The sequence below is a fragment of the Lycorma delicatula genome, chromosome 6, assembly GCF_047948215.1.
Source record: "Lycorma delicatula isolate Av1 chromosome 6, ASM4794821v1, whole genome shotgun sequence".
In the NCBI taxonomy this organism is placed as follows: domain Eukaryota; kingdom Metazoa; phylum Arthropoda; class Insecta; order Hemiptera; family Fulgoridae; genus Lycorma; species Lycorma delicatula.
In genome coordinates, this window is record NC_134460.1 from 24,425,192 (window position 1) to 24,443,291 (window position 18,100).

The 18,100-nt window shown below is 29.0% G+C and overlaps 2 protein-coding genes across 5 annotated transcripts in view; one reads left to right on the plus strand and one right to left on the minus strand.

The window, feature by feature from the left end:
- The window catches only part of mv (lysosomal-trafficking regulator mauve), a 149,523-nt gene extending 133,099 nt beyond the window's left edge, over window positions 1–16,424 (plus strand). For 2 of the 4 annotated variants that reach the window (XM_075369422.1, XM_075369424.1), the window contains 3 exons: window positions 459–818; window positions 4,494–8,344; window positions 9,944–10,325. In XM_075369422.1, the coding sequence (XP_075225537.1) occupies window positions 459–818; window positions 4,494–8,344; window positions 9,944–10,079 (4,347 nt within the window). In that variant the 3' untranslated portion in view covers window positions 10,080–10,325. Of the gene's footprint in view, window positions 1–458; window positions 819–4,493; window positions 8,345–9,943; window positions 10,326–16,186 lie in introns of those variants that run through there. The other 2 variants (XR_012756848.1, XM_075369423.1) reach the window with 2 other exon arrangements.
- On the minus strand, window positions 12,743–14,292 carry LOC142326594 (serine hydrolase-like protein; the record flags this gene model as incomplete). Its single annotated transcript, XM_075369181.1, has 1 exon — window positions 12,743–14,292. A coding segment is annotated over one exon (870 nt), but the record flags the coding sequence as incomplete, so codon positions are not given.
- Window positions 16,425–18,100: the final 1,676 nt, after the last annotated feature.

An 18,100-nucleotide genomic window follows, 5' to 3' on the forward strand; every position in this document is an offset into this window, starting at 1 on the left:
GTTCATACTGACAGCATGTAATAATATAGAGGCTGAGTCAGTTTTCATATATAAAATTTGCTGTTTAGTTTTCTAATTTTCATTTGTTTCAGATTGATCATATTGCTCTATCCGAATTATTTTTTTTTTTTTACGATGTCTGTTCAGAAAATAACCAAACATTTTTCTTAACATCTGGCACCATTGGTATTATACAATTTATGTAAAAATGAAGAATCCACTTTTACAACTTACCAATATTCACAGACTTTTTATATAAATTTTTAATTATGTGCCAGGGGAAATGTTTAGTGAGGTACAGTAACAAACTCCACCCACTATTATAAACACATGAAGTTTGTAATAGTAGGTGGAATTTGTCACTACTGCTAATGTCACAGCCATGATGTAAACACGAGTATTTTTATGAAGTATTATTATTGTAGCAATTTTAACTTAATTGATTTGTTTTCATAAAGGTTTTGTCATTATACTTGGAACGAGCAACAGAAGAGGAATTAGCAAGATTCTTACGAATGAAAGGATTCCATTTGGTAGCAAATCAGTTATACTCTCAGCCTGCGACTCATGAACTGGTGGGAAGTGTAGCTGCATTGATCACCGGACAACACTGGTTACATATAGATGACCAGCTTCCTTCTTCACCTTCCCAAGTATCTTCAGCTTCATCATCAGTTAGCGCACAACAGCCGGTAGTTATATTGTCACCTCTGCAGCTATCAGCTATACCTGCTTTCCTTGCTCTTGTACAAAAAACAGTAAATAATCCTCCTCTGGCTCATGCCACAATCTTGTTTCTAGGACGACTCTTTAATAAGGTACTTATTACTTTGTATATTTATGTCATTGTAAGTATTTAATTCATGCTCCTTGTGTACTTTCTTCACTTGTCTATCCTCCCTTCCTTTTGAGTTGTATTAATAGTGGATCAAAGAACAACCTTCCTTTTTCTCTTTCCTTCAATATTATGTTTTTTCCCTTCAAGAATTGAAAAAATATTTTTCTTAGATATTTATGGACCGAGTGCAAATCTGTCTCACAGGTTATAATATGGTATTCATTTGTTTTATGAAATTCAGAAATAAAATAAGATGTACATTGACTTTGAGTGTGTCTATAGCTTTAATACAAATCTTAAACCAGAACGCTCTTTTCTTGAAAACTTTATTTAATTTAAAAAAGTAAATTTCAGCATTTAACATGATGGCTATGAGTATTGTTGTTACATTCCTCACTTGTACTCTCTAGCCATAAGGATCCATGGTGTTTCCTTATACTAACGTAGTATTACATAATAGCACATGTCACTATTGTCAGTTAACTAAATCTGGATGTCGTATTTTATTTTGGGCTTATCTACTTAGTTTGGTTTTGGTTTTCAAGGTTCTACCACAAATCTCTCTCTCTCTCTTATTTATCTTGAGATCTCTTATTTTCAAATCTTCAACATTCTCTTATAACACTACATTTAGAAGTTTTCTTAAAATTTAAAGGTATGCGTTCTTTTCCTTTTTGTTTTTCCAACTGCCAAAGCATCACTGCCATAAATTGACATTGAAACATTATCAAGAATTTCTTATCCAAAAAAACTTATTTTTTTTTATGAAATTTCTTCTTGCATCTCTCTGTGGGTTGTCAGTCTGCGTTACTTTATTGATGTTTTATAATTTTTTTTTTAAATATCAGAATTTGGAATTTCTGTTATATTGTGTTCTGCTGTATTATAGTGTTAACCCTACTTTGTATTAAATTTCATTGTTTTTGTTATAGTATTTAAATAATAACTATTTATAGAATAATAATTCTATGCCACAAATTAATTTTTTTTAGCATTTGGTTTCAACCAAAGGAAAATGTTATCACTGGATCTTTATTTCCTCTCTTTGAGTAGTTACTCATCTCAAATCTACAATTCAGTTTCTGAATTGCTTATTCTATATACAAGTGAATGGTGTATTACTGTATGCTGTATGATTGTGTGTTACTGAAAACCAGTGGGGATAGATTAAATCCTTGTCTCATAACTTCTTTCTCAATATTTCAGACAGATTTTTCATTTGTTATTAATTAAAATTTTTTATTTCATTCTTTATTATCATATGTCTTCTCCATATTACAAATGCTATCTAGATGACTTGATTCTTCTTAAACGTTCTTAAATTAATCTGTTAAACTGGCCTCTCTTGAATATATGCATGTAAAGAAATTTTAAGTAAAATATGTACTACCTTCACACTGATTTAAAAGTGAAGATGTTAACAAGAATAATACATTTTGATTATATCTAAATATATTTAAAACTGTAAACTACATTCAATTTCTCATTAAAAAAAGTAACTCAGAATATCTACTTCTGTGTACCTAACTTTGGTTTTTGATAGCACCTTTTTTTATTATTATCACCTTTGAAAAAAAATTCAGTGCAACAGTTTTGTATTCTTATTAACTGGTATATTCAAATAGTAAAAAAATTCCTACTCCTGGCTGGATGTAAAAAATATCAAAAGCTAAATTAACAACTCTTAATTTACAATTATTCCATTGATGTGGTAGTTAAGGAGACTAATCTGCTACCATTATTTATCTTTTATTCAATCAAAAATAATGTTCTGAACTTCATTGTAGATGTGTAATAAAAAGAATAAATGTTGCCATTACAACATCTAAATGTAATTTGATACTGATTATTATTTATATTGTTATGTTATTATAAGCAGAGATTTTTATGTAATGGGAAATCCTCACTGACACTCATCATTAATTTTCCTAACAGGTAGAAAGGTAAAATTTGTTATAGTTATTCCTAAAGGGTTTGAGGAAATGTAAAGTAAAGTTATTTTTATTAAAAATCCTCTTAAGAATTAAATAAAAAAGGATTGACAAGTCTGGAAGAGCTGGAAACTAGAAACCTCGCAAGAATTTTGCCAATGGCAGTAAGATACTGCTATGAAGAAATTGTTCCCTTACTATTCCTAAAGAAATGCAAACCAATTTCTCAAAATAAACATATCTTTCTTCATTTTAAGATTCAACACTGAAATGAAATTTTAAATTTTGTATACTTACAATAATATTTTGACCAAGATATTTTTCTTAATTACCCATAAAAACCCTAAACAGGACTGAAGCAGTATTTCCTTGCCTCAGTATACGTTCTGAAATGAAAACAAATTTTTTAATTATTCTTTCCAATAGAAGCTATTATTCAGTTGTGATTTTAACTCCGACAATTTGGTACAAAAAACCAGGTTTTCTGTTTCAACTATTACTAAAAGGACAAAACAAGATAAGCATGGAATCCTTCATTCCTGTGAATATTTCTAATTTGTTGAATAGATTTAAAAGTCTGGGACAGATGCTAAGAACAAATTATCCAACCAATTTATACAGTACTTAGTATGGTGGCTTCTATATCAGAAGATTTCAGCCTCAATTCCTGGGAAGTATCCAGATTTTTTCCCCTACTGTGTTACTTTCACCTAGCTCCTGATTATCAATTTAACTATTAAAATCGTCTATAAACAGAATTTAATGTTTAAAATTTTGTTTCTCTTGCTTTAAATGTCATAGATATAAACTGCCATAAAGCATTAACCTTCCACTTTCTTCCACTTCTGCACTAAACTTGATAAATATTTAATGTTTTATTTTTTCCAACTGTTAATTTGATGTTTTATTTTTTCCAACTGTTAATTTGATCACTGCTCTGATATACTCTTAAATTCTTATATTCTTCCTTTAAGATCTTCTTTTTGTCCTTCAGTAGTACCATAATGATATAATATAAAACCCTTGTTTCTACGTATAATTTTTTTCTGCATGCTTTCTTACTTCTCTGAAACCAGCAATTTTTATTTCCTTCAATCCTCTTCTAATTCTAAAAACCTAGATTCAGTCCTCAAATTTTTAACATTAAGAGTTCCTATAATTAAACGTGAGGGGTTTAGGTCATAATTCCCCTTTGTGACCAGTCTTTTTGGGGAATAATACTCAGGTAAAATAATAATAATAATAATAATAATAATAACAAAATACTCATGTCAATAATAATCATTCTGCAAATGGTAACATAATTATTTTTTAAATATATTATGTACCCATTTCTGCTTTGTGGTCTATTTTGAGTTAATTGTTGTAAACTAATAGTTTATAAATTTAAAATAAATGTATATATATTTACTACTTCAGGCACTTTTAAGTTATATGAATTTTTGTATATCTGTGATGAAAATGAGGATGAAGTGATTAACAGATTAGGTCTGTTGGTCTGGTTGTTTAAGAAATGTTTATTTTGTTGTGAAATATTCAACGCCCACCAGGAATCAGACCCATAACCTCAATAAAATACGAGATAACTTAACTAATTTACTACAAAATTTAGTTTTAATTCTCATAGCTACCACTGATTCAGAGTCAAGTTAAATAGTAAATCTTTCATACAAGACCTATTGCTATTGTATACCTTAATTATTATTATTTTTTTGTTTTTGCAGGCAACTCAGGCTTACAGACCTCTAATGGAGCTGGGAATTATTGAAGTATTAATAAAAACACTGTTAGAATTATCACATCAGCAGCCAGTGGAAACATCATCAACAATTGCAGATCAGTCAGCTGAAGATAATAATGAGTGCGATGAAATGTGGCAACGTCTACTTATAACTGATATACAGAATTTATTAATAACTATATTATCACGTGCTATTCATAATTCAGGTGGATACCATATGAAAGTCGTACTTGATATATTTTTACTTTTGAGTTATATGGAGAGAATCGAGCAACGTTGCTGTGGCAGTAAATCGAAGTGTGTTTTTATGTTGCGCACTTGTCACTGTATATTATTAGCTACAGCACTTGATATTATTCATAATATGATTCATCAATCGCAACAGTCTTTACCATCCAGAATACGTTCGACTGCTACTGCTTTCCTGACTTCTGTTTTTTCCCATAATTATGAACAGTGTGGTACCATTGATGAGATTGTTAAAAATAATTATCCCAGCGACACAAATTGTACAACATCTTCATCAAATAGCTTACATGATAGATCTACAACACCGTCTTCATTTTCATCTTTATTGCCTTTGCATTTTACTCATGGTGAATTAGGAGATAGGTTTGAATTAATAACTACAAAGGCTGTTGAAATGATTGTGAATAATGTTCCGATTGATGGATGTTATTCTCAGCTAAATGTATATGAACTAAACTTCATTGATGACTTACTGTCAACTTTGTTGTTGAGCATAACTTGTATTGTAGAACGCAGATCGTCTGCAAGGACATCATGGATGTCTATCATGTGGTCTTCACGAGAAACAATTAAATCATTGTCTGGGAAGCTTTTGATTTGGTTGCTTTCACCTGGTCAGTTAAACAAAATACGAATGTCTGCTGTTAATAAAATAAGAAATGAACATAAATGTAAAGAAATTATTTTATTTATTTTTGAGAATAATCATCAGTTATCTGAACAGCTTTTATTATATTTATGGGACCTGATGAATGGTTCTTTATGTGGATCTTTGTCTCCTTCTGAATTAAAAGACTGTCAAGAACTTAATTATCGTTTACATAATTGGGGATTAATTTTACAAGAACGGCCAAGTATTTGTTATGAGGAAGATGTTTCACTGTTATGGGATCGTACTCTTATTGAACAGAAAGCATGGTGGAAACAACAAGATAGATTCGCCTTGAGAATTATTTCACGAACAGAAAGTACTATAAAATCTGTAACTGAATCTGCATTGTCCGTCACCAAAATTGTTATGGATCATCAGAATAGTGAAAGAAAACTTGTCATTGAAATGCTTAAGAATGATCTCAGTGAACATGTACATACTCAAATATTATGGAAGAATGTTGTCAGACAATTGACTCATGAACGTGCTGTATGGTACTTCCCAAAATCATATCCAAGATCATGGCAGTTAGATCCAACTGAAGGTCCAAATAGAATAAGGAATAGACTTCAGCGGTGTCATCTGAACATTTCAAAAAAATACTTAAAATCAGAATTCCAGGATAAAATTGATGCAGCTAATATGAATAGGCCATTATCTTATTTATTTGATAAAGAAGGAGTCGGTCAAGTAAGTTCAATGTCTGCCTTGCTGATAGAAAAACTTCATAGTGATATGAAGATTCGCCATATGGTTACTGCTCATGTTGTGACTCCATCACAGAGCGTACCCGGTGAGTTACTTATTGGTGAAACATGCCTCTATTTTGTTCCTAGCTCAGATAACAGTTTGAAAGAATTAAATTCTGGTACAACTGATGTTTCATTTTCATCTCAGGCATGGGAATTCGATGAAATTAAAGAAGTTCATACCAGAAGATTTCAGCTAAAAGAACGAGCTCTTGAAATCTTTTTACTAAATGGAAAAACTTATTTATTGGCATTTGAGACTTCAGTTGATCGTGATAAATTTCAATCAGAGTTGTGTCAATGTGACTTGCCAAATAGAGTGGCTGGTGATCATTTGAGTGATGCAGTTCAATTGTGGAGAGAAGGTCATCTTACAAATTGGGAATATCTTACTATACTGAACAAGATGGCTGGACGGTCATATAATGACTTAATGCAATATCCAGTTATGCCTTTTATACTGGCTGATTATTCAAGCAGAATTCTTGATTTGACAGAAAGTAGTTCATATCGAAATCTGGAAAAGCCAATGGCCGTACAGGATAAGAAAAATGAACAACATTATATAAATAATTATAATTATTTAAAGCAAGAGATGGAAATCTGTGGTTCTAGTCAGAGTTCATATCATTATGGATCACATTATTCTAACTCAGGTGTTGTATTGCATTTCCTTGTCAGATTACCTCCATTTACTGGCATGTTTCTAACCTATCAGGATGATAATTTTGATCTTCCCGACCGTACATTCCATAGCATAGACACAACATGGCGTCTTACTAGTAGAGAATCAACAACTGATGTGAAAGAATTAATTCCAGAGTTCTTTTTCCTCCCAGAATTTCTTATTAATATGGAAGGATTTGATTTTGGTGTCAGACAGAATGGACAAAGAGTAGATGATGTAACTCTTCCGCCTTGGGCTGAAAATGATCCAAGAAAATTTACTTTAATTCTCAGACAAGCACTTGAATCAGATTTTGTAAGAGAGAATATTCCTCATTGGATTGATCTTGTTTTTGGATATAAACAAACAGGAAAAGCTGCTGTTGATGCAGTTAATGTATTCCACCCTGCAACTTATTGTGGTTTTGATGTGGAAGCAATTGAAGATCCACTGGAGAGGTGTGCATGGGAAACTATGGTTCGTACTTATGGTCAGACACCGAGACAGTTATTTAGAACACCTCATCCTATGTGTGTTCAGTCATTAATATCAAATAGGTCTTTGACCTCTACACATTGTAGCGTAAAAGGTATTCAGTGGGGAAATTATGCCGGGTCACCTGATGAGCCAAATGCTTCAGTCATTTATAAACATCAACATCGATTACCTGTGATGAAATTGATTCCTTTGTTGACGAATGATGTATTCGGATTGGCACCATCAAGTTGTCTTTTATTGACCTATTCAAAAAGCAAATCATTATCTCTGATCATGTCAGCTGCTAACAGTAGCAGTACAACAAGCGGAGGAAGTGGACTGTGCATACATGGAGCAGCTATTATATTTTGGGGTCATTCCGATGGAGTATTAAGAGTCAAAATGAAAAGAGACTTGCCACCTTATCCAGTGGCACGTCCTCCTTGTAGTTCATGGGATGTTATAACTCAATGTACTAGTGCACCAGATACAAATCAATTATGGATAGGTTATTCATCTGGACGAATTCTTGTTTACAAGTATAAGTTCACATCTGGTCAAAACACTGTAGAATTTAGCAACGAGCCTTACACTTTAGTTGGACATACTGCACCTATATTAAGCATATCACTTTCACATGGTTTTAATGTTGCAGTTACTGGTTGTCAAGATGGTATTGTCATTCTGTGGGACATGAATTGTTTGTCTTACATTAGATCATTACCTACTATAAGTATGCCAGTGAGTTTGACTTGTATCAGTGAAACAACTGGTGATATTGTTACTGTCGGACATGATAGTGATAGTGGAACGTCAACTTTACGATTACACAGTATCAATGTTATGTTATTGGGAAGTATAACAACTTGTCAGCGAATTACAGCTATCTGCTTTTCAACCGCACCTGAAGGTATTTCTGTAAATGTTATTGCAACTGGAATGGAAGATGGGTCTATAAAATTTTGGAGTACATGGGATTTGTCTCCGGTCGGAACAGATTTGGTTACACCTATAACTGATACACCGCAGCCTATTATATGGTGAATAAATTTACTAGTATAATTTACTTCTTTTATCTTTAATTCTTAATTAACACGTAGGTGTTGTTATTAGCATTCAATGGCAAGAGTATCACAAGTTATCCAACAAAATTAAATTGTACCTTAACTTTGAAAGAGGTATAATTTATGCTAAATTAATCAGAGTTTACACAATTCTTTCCATTATCAGGATAAACCTTTTCACTTGATGATGGTAGATCATTGATATATTACATGTACAGTTGGGCCTAATGTTTAATTGAGATACGTCACTTAATACTTTGACAAATTGGATGCTAATTATTTTTTTCTTTATCTCCACCCATTTTCTTTATTCCACTTTTATTTCATCCATTTTCATTTCTTTATCCCCCACTCATTTCCTATTTTTTCATAGTATAATCTATGATTAAAGTAAGCTATTGGCTACACCTGTTTTTAACGGATTTTTAATTGTTTAAAATTAACAATACAAAAGCTTTACTTACATCTAGAAAGGGGCTAATATATCTTTTCCTCTAGAATACATCATCTTTTTATAAAGTTATCAATACACTATATCTTCCAATTTTCTTGAACCTTGGTTGTTCAAATGCTAATACATCATTTTCATTCAGATGAGATTTTAACCTATTTAACAATATTTTGAATAATATATTTAAAATGAATTGCAAAAGGTTAGAGAACGGCAAGATTTAAAACAGTTATCCAACTTTAACTCTGTAAAGAGAGAAGTAATAATTGAGGAAAGGTAGATAATTATTACCTTTATTATTTAAGGTAATTCAGAAAATAAATACTAACAAATTACTGCCGTTTATGGTTTACAATTATCATATGAAATATTTCTGGTAACTCATTGCTTAACTATTTTAAAGTGACTGAAGCTAGGAAAGGGATGTAGATACAGTTGTGTTAAAAATTTGTATAAAGAAAATATATTAGTTGAAGTACTTCATTAACAGTAAAATTAAAAGAAAGAATTAAAAAAGGTTGATTTTAATAAACAGTCATACAAATTGGAATTAAAACAAATTTAATAAAATGCCTTACAAAGCATTCATCATTTATTAAAATATTATATTTAAAATAAATATGAATTAATTTATATTATTCAATTCCATTTAAAAAATTAAAGTTGTAGACACCAGAATTTAACTTCTCAACAGAGTAGTCATTTAAAATTGACTTTCACCTCTGAATTTCTTGTTAAATATTATATTAAAATGCAGGTAGTACAAGTACATATTGTTATTTAAAGAATTTTGTGTTGAAGATACAGACAAAAGTCTTAACATCTTAAAAAAACTGTATTCATCATAATGAACTTGAAATCCTAGTATTAAACCACAAAATATTTGTCCATTTCTAGACAAGGCACGTGATATACAGTATATGGTACACATTGTAATAATAATATTTATATATTATAAATTTATCTGGTTAACCAAGGTTGTTTTCCAACTTCCATATTAGTCATCAGAATGTAAGATAATTTATTCTTATTACACTTTTGTATTAAAAATACTGCATCTTAAAAGAGAGAAATATAACCACTTGTAGTGGTATAACTTTAATCAGTTGTTTGTTTTGTTTCAGTCTTATATATTCATATGACTCTCATCATTTGTACGCATCAACGCCTAGTGGACATGTTGTTATATGGGAAAGTAGAACTGCAAACAGTACTGGGAAACAACCAAAGTTTCTTAACTTATCGAATTTATCAACATAATATTAATTTATTTGTGAATATATTATGTATGTAATGAAATAAGGTATTTATATACACGTTGTAAGTGTAATTATGTAAATATTTTTTAATGTAATTGTGTGATTTTATTTTTAGTACTTATTAGTAAAATGTGTGTAATTAGTATTGCTAAGAATAGTTGTTAATTTAAATCTTTTTAATAATTACAGGCATATAATTTTATTTTTCTATTGGAACACTATATAAACATATATATATATATATATATATATATATATATATATATATATATATATATATATATATATATATACTGTTTTCTAAGAGATACATTATTCTATTAGTGAAAGTTAAATATGAAAGCAGATGAAGTATTACAAATGATTTATCAAAAATAGAAATTATTGTTTGCTATTATTTAAATATGTGCTGTAATATATAATGGCTAATTTTATACATTTATATTATAATTTTGTTGTTTTTATATTTTGAACTATTTCTGTTTACAAAAAATACACTAATGCATTTTAAAAATCTATAGTAATGCTATTTTTAATTATCCTTTAACCATATTTTTATCAGGTACTGGTCAGCATTCCACAAGCCTTTTAATATAACGGTATGAAATAAAACCTTGTCTAAATCTTTGCTGTTACAAATAGTGATTTACTATATTTCTAATGTAGAATGTTTGTTAATAAAACTGCAGCTGTAGATTTTTAAATAACTGAAATACAAATTATGTTCATGAATAAATGTAATAATTAAGCAAAATAAATGATGGCAAATTATTGATTAATAATTATGCAAATCTATATTTATAATATGAAAGTCTGTTGCCATACCTCTAGTTTTTAATCTAATACAGTCTTTTTGGCAAGACATGCTTTACACTATATAAATTACGTTTTTCTTTAAGTATATAAAATGTTTTCAAATATATTTTTATTTCATTTAACAGTAGGCCAGGTTTGACTATTTATTACTGAGTAGAGTGGATTTTTTTTCCTTTTTAAATGAATGTTGACAGGAATGTAGAGGTAAATAAAATTTCATTATCATGGGATTTAAAAAAATATATATAAAAACAAATAGGTAGAACAAATTCAGTCTTACAGCTATAAACTTTTATATTTGTTATATGATTTAACTACAACCTAAACAAAAAAAAGCCCATATGAAATAATTGTTTTCTGTTTGGAACTATATTGAAAATAATTTAGTTAAAAATATTTTGAATTATTTTACACACACACAAATACAAAGAGTTTTCTGGGTCACCAAACTTCCGGAACTGATTCTGGACATCAAAATGAGCAAAAACGTTTATATTGATGTAAGTCCTATTTTGCTCTGTTTTCCTTATGGATTCCATTTTGTGATTTTCAACAAAAAGATTATTTCTCAGGAACAGGTAAACCTACTATAATTAAATTTGGCAAATCTAAGACCAGTGTCTTGTTCTACAAAATAAAAAATTTTGAAAACATCACCTTCAAAAATTTTTAAATGGTGGCTATCTTAATTTTTTAATCTTCAATGTCTCTGTAATTATTTGTTAGATCAAATTTTTACTTCTACAAAATTTATTAAGCATCTTATTTTGAACAAAATGACACCTCATTTGTAAAAATTTGTTGACAAACAATCGAGTTATTCCAGACAATTAACCCAACGGTACACTTACGCACCAAAATACAAGCTGATAATGTCCTCCACTAAATATAATAAAAATTATTAATAATAAATAATAATAGTAAATTAATCAAAATAAATTAATAATAATAAAAATTATTTATTAAAGATTATTTAGATAATAAAATAAATATAAAAATAAAGAAATAAATTAATTATTTATTATTTAGATAAGGTTTGCAGCAAGCATTTAGCATAAATAAAAAGATCTGTTTATGAATTTGTAGTTAAGCATCCTAGCAGTATATATTAATTACATCAATAATAAATAAAATAAAAATATTATTATTTAATGCTTATTCTTTTTTAAAAATCTTCTAATATGAATTGTTTAAAAAGAATAAGCAGCAAGTGATATTTTTATTTTATTTATTATTGATAATAAAAAATTCTGATTTATTGTTTTAGTATATTTCTGTAAAGTTAACACAAGTACAGCTCAAAACTAACTGAAATGTATTTATTATTCAGCACGGAAATAAAGGTTATTGTATGAAAAAATGACATACATACCACATTCATATTATTATTAAACTGAGACAGATATTACGTTTGTAGATTCTCTGGAATATTTTCTATTTGTACTAATATTATCTTTTCCTGTTTCTCAGTAAAAGTAAATTATGTTTATTAATTTCAGTAACTGAATGAAACTTGACCTAAGTGGTAGATCTATCTCCAATCTTCCAAAATACTCTTAAATCAACTTCAAATAATGCTTAGTAAACTTATGTTTGAGATTTTCCTACATTTTTAACAGAGAAGTTACAGAGCTGCTTTTCAAAACTAAAACAAAATACATAAGATTATAGCAAACTGATTGGCACAACAATTCAAAAGAGTACGTAAAACTAACTGATAATGCTACACTAAATGTTATGTTAGACCTCGTATTTACTACCAAAAAAAATGAACTCGCAGAACAGTAAATATAGCAGTGAGGACATCTCATTGCTAATCATCTCACAGAATCAGGAGAGATGTATATCAAAATATTAATCACAATATACAAATTGTTCACAAAGCTCATAAATACAGACCTCAAAGAAATGGGTTTTGGTATATTATTTATTTACAATAATAAACTGTTCAATTCAGTTGAATCTGAACTGAACAGTTTAGATTTAGGCTTTATTTCACAATATGAAATTTAAATCCGTTAATTTTGATAAACATTATAGTAAATAAAAAGAACCTATTTTATATACCTATTTTTTGGGACCACTTATAAAGAGGCTTCATAAGGAGATTCCTAACCGTTTAAAGTAGACTACTCATATAATGACATTAATAACTTTACTGAAGAGAAACAGCATAATTATCTCTAAAAGGTGTTCCAGAAGAATTTGCATATAATTTTAAATTAATAACTAAAAAGGTAAATACTTTCACTTGTTCATTCTACACTTCACTTATAGTTTATTATCAATTTTGTTCTAATTAGTTATGATATTATTTTACTACATATTTACTTACATCACCATTACTCAATTCTCTGTTTACCCTGACAATTTAAGATTACTATTTACAAAAATCTACTTGTGAAATAAAAACTTTAAATAGACAATATAGTCAATTGGATTTTTATTACCAATAATTAATTGTTACTGGTTTTTAAGTGATATCAACTGATTGTGAAAGGAAATTTTCTTGGTTTCCAATTACATTTTTATAATGAACAAATTGAAGATGTAAGAAAATTAGTGATAAGTTGAGCAACCCTCTCCGGATGTTCCAGGTGAACATTATGGTTACCCATGACAGTCACTATTTTTATTGATCTTGAATGTAGTGATTTCTTAATAGCTTCTATCGATGCAACATTGGTTGGCATTTTATCAATTAGATTTCTTTTTGATTCTGATGTCATTATAATTAGCACTGGCGAATTAATTTGTTTAATCACTGAAATATGAAAATCTAAAGACATTATTGGTAGTGCCAGTAAAAGTTTCCTGTTATCAGAATAAATTATACTTTTATCATTCATTGCAGTAATTTCCCTGTTTAATAACTTTTGAGCAGATTTCTTTGAAAGCGGTGAAATATGTTTATGGATGAATTTCTGTAATATTTCATCATACGTTGTATGCTCTTGTACATCTTTTATTAAAAAATTCTTTTTATCCAAATTGATAGAAAATTCAAAATTATAACGCAGTCTCTCGTACATCTCATTATTGTCAGTGGCAACAAAAAATGGAAAATAATCGAGAATCACTAATTTTGTTACAATGTTTGGATACAGTGATGCCAGAAATAATGAAAAATGACCACCAGCACTGTGAGATAAAAGTATACATTTTAACCAACATAAATGGTGCAATACACGTCTTATTTCTCGTAAACAGATAAAAAAGTCAAGAGTTACACCAGGAGGCAAGGATGATGATCGCCCATGGTTTGGTAGATCCAAGCAAACATAATAAAATCCATCAGGAAGTAATGGAATTAGATGATCAAATGTTGCTGCATTGTCACCATAGCCATGAATAGCCAGAACAGGTGTAGATGTGCTTTCACCCCATGCTTTTGCTGAAAAGAATAATTAGAACATGCTTATCCAATAATATCAAAAATAAGTTATCATTGTTTTAGATTAAGTATAACATTATGTACATAAATATATATAGTAAATTTTATAATATAAATCACCTAGAATAGTATAGGGTAAGAGGTAACTTACATTAATTTTATCATGAAAGTACTTTCACAGAGGATCGTGCATCCTGTCATGATTGAATTATTTAATTAAATTGTACATTAAAAATACATCATGTACAAAGTTTATTATAATATTTCTAATTATTAATAAAAATGTATTAAAAATTAAAAATACTAAAATAGATTACGTACATAGTTTATCTGATATTCTGAACCAGGTGGTCTACATTATAGAATTTAAAATATAATTTCACCATACAGAGGGATAATGTGAACTTTGAAAAGACTAATTTCAGTAAAATAATTATAATTATACTTGTTTATTTATTTGTACAATATCATTTATGGCACGTAAAATGCTAACTGCTAAGTGAACAACTTAAAACTGAATTGAGCTGGCTTGAACTGTTATTTAAATGTCACTTTTAATGCTGCCACTATGTTATTACCCCCATTCATTGTTGTCAGTTGTAAACTGTTCATGCTTCAGTGCAGTTGAAGTTTCATTCTTTGCAGTTGTGTTTTTCTAAAATGTCTTATTTGATAGATGAAAGGTTTGCTATTTAGAAGAATCTTATGTGCATTCTGGATCCTTTCAAGAAACATCAAATATTCACAAAAAAATTTCCAAATTTCAGTATCCCAGCAAAGAGTAGTGTAGTACATGATTTGATTAAAAAATATTGTTCATCATGGGTGGTTTTGAACATAATATGTCATAAGCAACCTTCCATTAGGACCAGAGATTCAAAGAATTTCTGTTTTAAAACATACATGAATTAACTCAATAGTCTTGTAATTTTATTTATATTTATTTTTTAACCTCTGGGACCACTGTTAGGTATTGCTTCAGAGAATGAGATGAATGATTTGTAGCATGTGTGAAAATCCAATGCCTGATCGGGATTCAAACCCAGGACTTTCGGATGAAAGGCCAAGACGCTACCATTGACGCCATGGAGGTCAGCTTTGTAATATTTATATTTTTCTGTAAGATTCTTCACGATTTACATTTGAACCCATATTGTGAAACAACTGTGTAACAACCTAAGTGAACAAACTGTTAGCAGAGAATGGTGGCCATCACTTTTCCCAAATTTGTTTAGTTGGAATTTTTTGGGAAAATATTTGAAGGATAAAATGTATGAATCAAATTCCCACATTTTCTTGACCTGAAGGCAAATGTTCAACAAGAAATTGACTGCACTGACACATTTTCTCTCTGATGACTCTCAGTATGATCAAATAAACATAATTTTCACTTTGAATATCTTTTGTAAAAGTATGTACAACTTCACTATGTTTCACAGAATTTAACCTAATTTACGGTTCATTTCATTCATAAAATGTTACATATTGCAACTTCGTTTAATCTGAAGCAGTTTGGTTTTTTAAGTTTCTTACCCAGTATAACTAAAATCTTCAATAAAATAATAATAATGTTTTAAAGAAATGTTACAGTTACTTATACTGTACACGCAGTGGTAAGCAAATATGCTTTCCATCTTGATTTTATTTATATTAAAGTATCTGCTAAGCATTTGGGTAGAAAGAATTGAAAAATAAATACATTATAAAATAATACAGAAACAGATAAAGCAATAAAATGCCTGATTATAACAGTTACTTTCTTATTGGCTACAGCAGCCTCCAATTCAAAAGTATAGTTTACTTAAAGTTAACTTATTGACAATAATAGCTACTGTACATAACATTAAAGTAAGATTTTGTTAATTAATGAGTAATAATAATTATTGATGTCTTTCCAGGTTGGGACAAACATCATGTTATGAAATATTTGCGTTAAATGAGGTAATTTCCTTAACTCTAATCAAAGAAATTAACATTGTGTCTAGTAACAGTTATTTATCAAACAACCTACTGGTTATTGGAAGGGAAATTAGGAAGTCTGGCTTTATCTAATGGGCACTTCAGCTGTTAGGCTTGTGCAGATGGTATGTCATACTCATCTTTGAGTTAGTTCATAGTCAATTACTCTGACACCAAGGACTCCCACATGGAGAACCTAGCAGGTTTAGACCTATACCCATTGAATTAGGATGCTAAATAGAAAGAATTACAATGAAGCAAATATATGTGTTTCTTTCTCTTGTAAAAACTGTTGTTTTTGCACCCCATCTTGCTGAAACCAAAATTTATCTAATTATAGTCCAAAACTTTCCTGGATATTTAATAAAATTCTATTGGCTAAGAAGTTTCAACAAGTATTTTCTTTAAGATTTCCTTCTAAAATAAAAAAGTCCCTACAATACAGTTACCAACAATTCCTGCCCAAAAGTTTACTTTCTCAGGGTAACTTTGTACGACTCCCTAACATACATCTGCGAACATCATTACTCCAGTATTGACAGTTATGCCTATTCACATGATCATTTAAATAAATCTTTCCTAGTAAGCTTGATCAATAGATCTATCCTAGTACAACTACCTAAATTTATAGATTTTACTTAAGAATATGGAATGGAATTTTTTAAAGTATAAAAAATGTCATGCTTGAACAGGATTATAACCAAAGTCCATTTGGATGAAAAACTGAATTGCAGTCTCTCTGCCATGGAGGCCTGTAAAATTTTAGTTATTTTCAAAAAAAGGCTGTATCTCCTTTTGAGGAGTTATTTTTGTCTATGTTGAATCATCTACAATCAATATGGAATTTAATGTGCATGTATGTTACAATTGAGTAATAAATAATTTTTAACTCAACTTAATGATTCATTGTTACTTATTGTTCTGTCATTTAATTTATATTATATCATCATTAATTAATATAATTAGTTTAAACAATTAGTTTAATTGTTATAAACTTCATTTTGACTATTAAATTATATAATTTTATTTAATATAAAAAATCAATTTTGGAAATTTAACAAAAAAAACTAAAAAAAAATTAATATTAATTTTTTTAATTACATTTGTTTCTGCTTGGTTTTATTACAACTCTACTTGTTAAATTTCCTCTTCAGTTTTAAGTTTTTTCTCTCTTGAAATTTTTTTTACACTTATGAGTTTTCCTTAGCTTGTGGTTGTTCTTTTTTTTACATTTTTCTTTAGTCTTGTGTTTGTTCTTTTAGATACTTGCTTTAAACCTACTAGATTTTATGTAATAAGACTGTTTGGCATTGTCTTCTTTTTGGTGTTTTCTTTAATACTATTTAACTTTTTTCTCCTTGTTTTTAACAATTTTATTCTTTTATTATATAGTTCTTTGTTGATGTGATTTATTGAAAATCACTAATACACTTTAGATCTTTAAACTTATTTCCTTCTCTTTTTCCAATTTCTTTTTTTTCTGGTTGGTGATAAGCCACACAAGTGTGGGAATATGGTAATGGATTTTTGTAGCATATGAAAAATGCCATGCTTGACCGAGATATGAAAGACCAAGACGTTACCACTAACACCACAGAGGCCGGCATAACCTCAGTTTATTTTCTTACTTTTCTTTATACAATCAGTAAATACCAGTAAAACTAATTTTGAAATATTGTGATTTTTGCTCAATTAATGTTAAAAATCTTTACTTTTGTTTATAAAATTTTTATTTAAATACAGTTATCAACCAATAATATCCGTTTTTCAATGTTCATAAAGTCATTCAACCACATGTAAAACAAACTGTATTTATTTAATGAAAGAGTAATTTAATTATATGAAACAGGAAA